The 7,202-nt window shown below is 36.8% G+C and overlaps 2 protein-coding genes across 2 annotated transcripts; one reads left to right on the top strand and one right to left on the bottom strand.

Moving 5' to 3' along the window:
• On the top strand, nucleotides 2,170–4,175 carry LOC107619181. The gene is made up of 2 exons (XM_016321423.2): nucleotides 2,170–2,417; nucleotides 2,709–4,175. Exon 2 carries the CDS (start codon nucleotides 2,790–2,792, stop codon nucleotides 3,855–3,857), a length of 1,068 nt encoding a protein of 355 aa, XP_016176909.1. The 5' UTR covers nucleotides 2,170–2,417; nucleotides 2,709–2,789; the 3' UTR covers nucleotides 3,858–4,175.
• On the bottom strand, nucleotides 4,416–6,829 carry LOC107619414 (PXMP2/4 family protein 4; the record flags this gene model as incomplete). Its single annotated transcript, XM_016321699.2, is given in 4 exon segments — nucleotides 4,416–4,789; nucleotides 4,917–5,041; nucleotides 5,141–5,369; nucleotides 6,469–6,829. Coding segments are annotated over 4 exon segments (792 nt in total). The 3' UTR covers nucleotides 4,416–4,702.

Genomic DNA, 7,202 nt, shown 5'->3' with positions numbered 1-7,202 from the left:
ACTATTTATTATTTTTTTTCTTACTGAATTCAACAATTCCAAAGCTAAAAAAGTATCATATATCCAAAAACAAATTACGTTGAAGATAATTTGGTGAGTTAAGCCCCATTTTAATCCAAATTCACGAGTTGCACTTATTAAATCCTTAAGATTTTAATTACTCTAATTTAATTTTCTAAATTTTAAAAAATGCACTATGTTAGTCCTATGTCCATTTTCCATCACTGGAGCGAGTGACGTGGCTTACCCTTTGTTAATGGCTAATGTAATTACACCAGTTCAGTTCTTTCCCCGTTTATAACATAAACCAAAGAACATCCTTTTCTTCTTCTTCCTAATAATAATAATAATCTGTCAGGTAAACATCTTTTTGGATAAAACATTTAGCATGATGTATTTGGTGTAGTTTAAATGGAATACATTTTGAGTTGTTGTTAGCACAAATAAATTGAAGACGGGACAACAGTTAGAAAAAAAGCAGATCAGTCATAGAAGGCTAAGAGTGGTAATATTACTATTGTTCTAACGAATGTTGGGTAGACACCTGATGAGAACTTTTTTAATATCCACTTCTAGATCTTATTTTGGATTGTCTTCGTGTATGTGTATCTGTTTTTGATGTTGTTAAATGAGTTATTAATCATACAACCATTTAATTCAATTCAATTCAATTCAACACTTGTCAATAATCAAAATAAAATAGTTGGATTGGGAATGAAAGAAAACACAAAACAAACCACAGGAGGTTGGGTCTATCAATGACAAAAGCGAAGCAAGTGATACCCTGACAATGAAATCGAGCGACAACTCAAGGCGCGCGCATGAAGGTTCCGAGTTTAGGGGCAGGTAATGGAGGTACCTAGCAGAGGTGAGGTGGGAGAGAAAGCGGGACCACCCATGCCATGTGTGGGAGCTGAGAAAGGCAAGGTGACGGAAGAAGAAGGAGAAAAAGCTAGTACAATTTGAAAGCATAGCTGCTGCTAGTACTATTGTTGTGGTTATGGATGGTGATGGTGTTAGGAGAGTTTGAGTTTGAGAGGAGAGCGTGTGAAAGATGAAGTAGGAGTGGAAAGGCCACGAAAGTTTGCAGAGAGTAAGAGGAGGTGATGAGGAGATGGAAGAACTTTGGGACGGTATAAAAAACAGATGCACATATATGAAGAAGACGACATGTTTTTTGGTTTAGCCATTTAGGTTATAAACTTATAATGAGGAAAATGACTAAATTGGTGCAATTTTACTTATTCACCAGCTCAACTAACCATTGGTAATGTCATGTCACTCACGGTGTTATTGTTCCGGCGATGTAAACTGAGCATGAGACTAAAGTGATACACTTTTTTGAATATAAGAGATTAAATTAGAGCAATTAAAATCTTAGGTAGTGTTTGTTTTGAGGTACTGAGATAGAGATTGAGACTCAGTATCATGTTTGTTGGTTCAGAGATTGGTATTAACATTTTTGTCTTTGTCCCTAAAATTTCAGTATTTCAGTACCTCCAAAAAGTGAGGACACAGGGGACTGAAATTTTTAGAAACAGAGACTGAAACTTTAATAATATTTTATACCTAAAATACCCTCATTTTAATTAATTAATTCTAATTTTACCTTTTGTACAAATTAAATTAGAGTTTCATTCTTGTTTTAATTTCTATCTCCCACTTTGCACCAAATAAAATACTAAGATTTATTTCTGTCTTTGTCTCTCGGTCTCAGTCTTTCAATCTCTATCTCTCCACCAAACACTACCTTAGATACTAAAAACAATGCAACTTACGAATCTCAATAGCTAAAATCGGACTTAACTTTCCTTTGGCCAACCCATTGGATTTTTAGGTTTCATATTCGTTTTGCTTTTATATCTATCTTCATTCAGTTATTTAATTTTATATTAACATAAACACTTTAATTTAATTCTAAGTCACCAAAAAAAAAAATTTTTATTTAAAAATTTACTGCAACTAATAACTACATACATAAGACAAAATTTAAACTTCAGCACTTATTTAAATTGATTAATAAACTAATTGTTAGACTAATTTAAATTAGTAGTTTTACCTGTGTACATAATTACCTCAATAATATAGATAACATAAAGAAAAAAAATTGATATGAGTAAAAAAAGTTAATTCTAATTAAATTTAAAATTAAGTGAAGTTTTATTTTTGTGTTACCTCCATTTTGCCTGGGACAGTGATAGAGAAAGGAAGGAAAGAAACCGGTCCGAAGCATGTTTGAGTTGTGATTTGTGAAGCCGAAGAAAGAAAAAGTGAGAGGATTGGGGGTTAGGGATTGGGAATCATGTAATGTTCCAATCTCAACCTCTCTTCTGTTTGGTCTCTTCCACCCCCCTTTGACCTTTCTTCCACCCGCCAATACACCAATTTGGGCCAACTCAACTTCATAGTCAACTCTGGTAACTCTCTTTTCCTGCCCTAGCTTCTATTCAATTTCCCAACTTTCTTCTCAATCTCACCTCCCTCCCCTCTCCTCTTTCGTAATTGATCCTTCATTCCTTCCAATTTTTGTTCTTTACTTTATCTTATTGCCTCGGTACCCTTGGGGTGTTCAATCTTTGATTTCACCTCAATGCATGTTCTGCTGTCTCTATCGCCAATTGTAATTCTAATCGATGGCCACTTCGTGGATTTGATATTGATTTTGTCTATGGCTGTTGGTTTCTGATTGAGAATGTGGTGAATTGCAGATGATGACACCGTTTGGGAACTAGGGTTTAAGAAAGCTTTTGTTTTTGGATTACTTGGATTGTGCTGGATACTCTAATCCTATGATTCTGAGAAGACTGGGTGACATGACGATATCCAAAAGGAAGTACACTCGAATCGACACTTTGGAGCTGAAGGCACTACTTGGCCGGAGGGTTGGTCATCAGAGAGCTGACAAGTACTTTGATCAACTCAGAAGATTGTTCAGTTCAAAGATCAGCAAATCAGAGTTCGACAGGGTTTGCATCATGGTCATTGGGAGGGAAAACATCCCTCTTCACAACCAGTTCATTAGGGCAATTCTCAAGAATGCTTGTCTTGCCAAATTCCCGCCGCCGCCGAAGCCGAGAGGTTCTGCCAGACTGGGAAGTGTTTCCAGTGTGGAAGTTTCTAATGGGAGGCAAAGCAGCTCTATACTAACACCATCAGGGGATGCATTATCCCGGTTAGCTGCACAAGATCTCAAGTTCAAAGCCCGCCAAAATTCTCTTGGCAAGCAACAAAGTCTGGCATCTGATGAATTTGCCTTCAAGACACAAGAGCAGCAGAGTGCAACTGAACTGAATTCCCTTGACAGTAGAGCTCCTGTTTCTGTTGAAGATGGAGAAGAAGTTAGACAAACGGCTGGAAGCCCCAGCATCCAAAGCAGGAGCCCAGTTACAGCACCCCTTGGTATATCCATGAATTTAGGTTGCAATCGGAAGCTTGCATCAAATGTATCTTTATGTAGTAAATATTATCCCGAGACCTGTCACAGCATGGGAGATCTCCCCGACACGAGATCTTTGAGGAGAAGGTTAGAGCAGAAGTTGGAGAAGGAAGGTTTAACTGTGACAGTGGATTGTGTAAATCTTTTGAATAATGCATTGGATTCATATATGAAGAGGTTGATTGAATCCTCCCTGGTTTTAGCTGGGTCAAGAGTTGGAAACGAGCAAATAAGGCTGCCGAGTCGACAGCTGATTAATTCAAACGGAATGCTACCAAGAAGGTACATGCAAACAGCACCTAGATTGGCCAAAGCATCAATCTTAGATTTTTGTCTTGCGATGGAGCTAAATCCGCAAGTTCTTGGACCAGATTGGCCGATGCAGCTTGAGAGGATTTCCATACGTGCTTCTGAAGAATGAAGCCTTTGTTATCAATAGATCAGAAATTTGCTAGTAGATGAAATCAACAGGGAGGAGTTAGTTGCCAAGATTTGTTGAATGGTTAGAATGTTGAATTGTTTTCTTCAGCTGACATAACTTAGCAATTTTGTCTAGGCCTGAAGTCGCACAATTTGCCAAATCTGAATAAGCTATAGTAATTTAGTTATTAAGATTGGTCATTGTTTGGTTGTAGTCATGTTTATACAAAAATGTGTACTTTCTACATAGGATTAGGTTAATTGTTTCAAGAGTGCAACAGAATTTTCAATGATATCCAGTTCTTAGTTTTTTTTCATCTTTTATCATCTCTATTTTAGTTCACCTGTTATTCATTGAAGCAAAAAAGCATCGCATTCAGAGTGCTAAACGGCTAATCTCAGTTGTGGAGGTCAACAATATTTTAGTTGACAGAGTTATGACTTGATCTTGAATTTCTGCAGAAGTCAAGTCATACGAGGAAATTTCTGCAGCATAGTGCTATGTAAGTAACAAATAATAAAGTGAAGACAATGCTTGAAAACATGGCTAAAAATGGCCTGAAGTAAGAAAAAGAATGTCTTCAATAATATAACTTTATAGAGCATCTGCTTGGTCTACTCATTTAAGAAACTGACTTATACAACCAAAACAGAGAGAAAAACAGGGCTTAAAAGAATTGATGAAACTTAATATCCTGGTTATAACTATATTCTATAATTATGGAAGATGTGAGATCAAAATTCCCGGCCGAAACCAAAAAGATTTGACTTGTATGCCACAGCTTCCATATAAACTCTCTACAGTGAGTCAAAGTCTCGAAGATGAAACAGAATTGACACTGTTGATCAGGATGCTGTCTTTGCTTTCTCTAGGCTTGCCATGTAGGTCATATAAATGGTCCACAAGTAAGAAAATGAGTTAGTGACGAGTGGCTGTCAAAATGAATCCAGGCGGAAAATCATGAGTTAGCATCACAAAAAAATATCATGGATATATTCAGAGCTATCATTGATAATTGTACATGTCATTGATATTCTGAGATGAGAATTACACACATACCTGTAAATGGACTGGAACGAATCTAAATGTAATAAAATCACAAAATGGCCAGTACATAACTCCACTTAAGAATGTAGGAAGAAAATCACGCTTTAAACGTGCAGCAATCTCTGTGCTACTTTCACCTGCCAACCAAGTTAAACTGTTTAGCACATCATATTCACAAAACAGATTATACAGAAGAAACAGTGTGATAGAGTATATGCTAGAAGGATTGCTCATACCCTGCAATCGAGCATTCAAGGAGAAGAAGACAATAGTCATTGCAGGTCCGTAAATTGTCTGGCCCATGACCATCTTCTTCAATGTAGACAAAAGATCCCTTTTTGGGAAAAGCTTTGACACAAAATTGAACCAGAAATGGAGTGTTGGTCCTAAAATGATCATGCCATATCCTGCCATGCGTAAAGTCCTTACGAAATCATAAGAATCTTGTGATTGCCGCACTATAGTCTAAAGAAATTTAATACCAAATACTATGTTAGTATGACAGAGACAACAGAAGTTCATGAAGTTTAATACCAAATACTATGTGTTGACAATATCCATATAGTAGAATCAATAAGGCTACAAAACTGCACAGGAATGTGAAGTAATGTACTTTTTGGCAGAATTTGGGAGTGAGTGAAGGCTCAAGAAGGTTACCCATGTCATATGATCATAGTGCCAGAAATTCAGGTATGACTTTCAACAGTAAATGACTCTGAATCGTATGCTTGTATCACATGATTCAATCTATAGGTTCTAGCTTTTGGGCTCTATTTTGATTTCCTCCTCCTGGTTTAAGCCATTAAGCTTCTGGGTTGTGTTCCTTCTTGTCATAAGTCTCTCACTTATGTTTTACCAGCTTTCTTCATGTTTTAACTTGTTTAGCAATGTCTAAATATACCATGTTCATTTGCATAACTAAACTTTAGCATAATCTAAAACACCTCTTGGACAAAGTAACAAAACAAACCTAGTGGGCGCTATAGCAAAAATGTAAACTACAAAGAGAGACACATTAAAACCCTAAGCCATCTTCTTTGATTCCATACATCATGCAAAAACAAATGGAAAATTCTCAATAATAAGCCAAGTCTTACAAAATCTTAGCTTCATACCTAAGGAATTGCAGAAGTCCCCATGTCATTAGGGCAATCTAGTAATCTATAGTTCCGTCCAATCGAATTATGAACATTCAACAAGGGAAAGACATATACAACCTTAACCCACCAACCTAGAAACACTGTCCACGATATTGGAAGCCATAGCCTCTAGGTCAAAAAACAGTTACCATACGATTGCACATAAGATCATCCTCAACACAAGACAAAGCATCACTAGAAATTTCATAAACTTGGCGAGGAAGGGATCAACATTTAACCACAAATATTTCTGTAACCAAAACTAAAAGCTACATGCTTTCATTACCCCCAAAAATGAAAATCAAGTTTTATAATAAAAGCAAAGCAACAAGTCCAAAACTTTGAACTGAACCGAATCTTGTTCCTTGCCAATAGAATTCACGGGTCCATTAAAAAAAGAAGCATAAGAAAGGTTGATATGATACCTGAGCAGATAAATCAGCAGCGATGTAAATGAGAGCAGAAGTAACACTTTTGGTGAGAATGGGCCAGGACTTGACCATCCCCAAATACCAACCCACAAAGCCAAACTTGGCAAGTGAAGCCGATGCAGTTGTAGCAGTTGTAGAAGATGATGAAGAACAAAAAGATGAAGAGAACAAATATGGGGATATCTTATATTCTCTGGGTTTCAGCAGCTGAAGATAAGGCCTGGACTGCAAGTTCTTGCAGAGAAAAGGAAAAGGAGAAGAAGGAGCTCTCGTTGGAGCAATGAAGCGCCTCTGCATCAAAGCATAGGGAATCCTAGCGGGGTTCTTCAACAAAGCGGCACTCATTTTTGCCTCTTAATTTTGGAGAGTAAATTTGAGTTTTAGGCTTTGGAGAAGAAGAAGAACGAAGAAAGTTTGATGCTTTGGGCTTTGAGGCTTCTGGGACTTCCTAGTATTCGGGAAGATTGGTGACTCCTCCGTCGTATGATGTCAGAAACAGAAATGTGAAGTTGCGGCTTTAAACCCCAACATCCCCTTCGATTCTAATTTGCTAACGTACTCGCTTTCTTCATTTTATTTTATTTTATTTTATTAAAAGTATCATCTTTTTGACAAAATATGAAAATCTCTTTTTGTTTCAAGTTTGTTGCTTCATACATATTTGGTTGGCCTTTTACTCTCCTTGACTCTTTTTATTTAGAATAATGTTATATGTCTAAATATTTTTA

This window comes from Arachis ipaensis, chromosome B09, assembly GCF_000816755.2.
Source record: "Arachis ipaensis cultivar K30076 chromosome B09, Araip1.1, whole genome shotgun sequence".
Classification (NCBI taxonomy): domain Eukaryota; kingdom Viridiplantae; phylum Streptophyta; class Magnoliopsida; order Fabales; family Fabaceae; genus Arachis; species Arachis ipaensis.
This window is presented reverse-complemented; position numbering and strand designations above follow the sequence as displayed.

What these genes read in the sequence shown, in the direction of transcription:
- LOC107619181 (XM_016321423.2), top strand. Translation starts at nt 2,790, where the DNA reads ATGATTCTGAGAAGACTGGGTGACATGACGATATCCAAAAGGAAGTAC.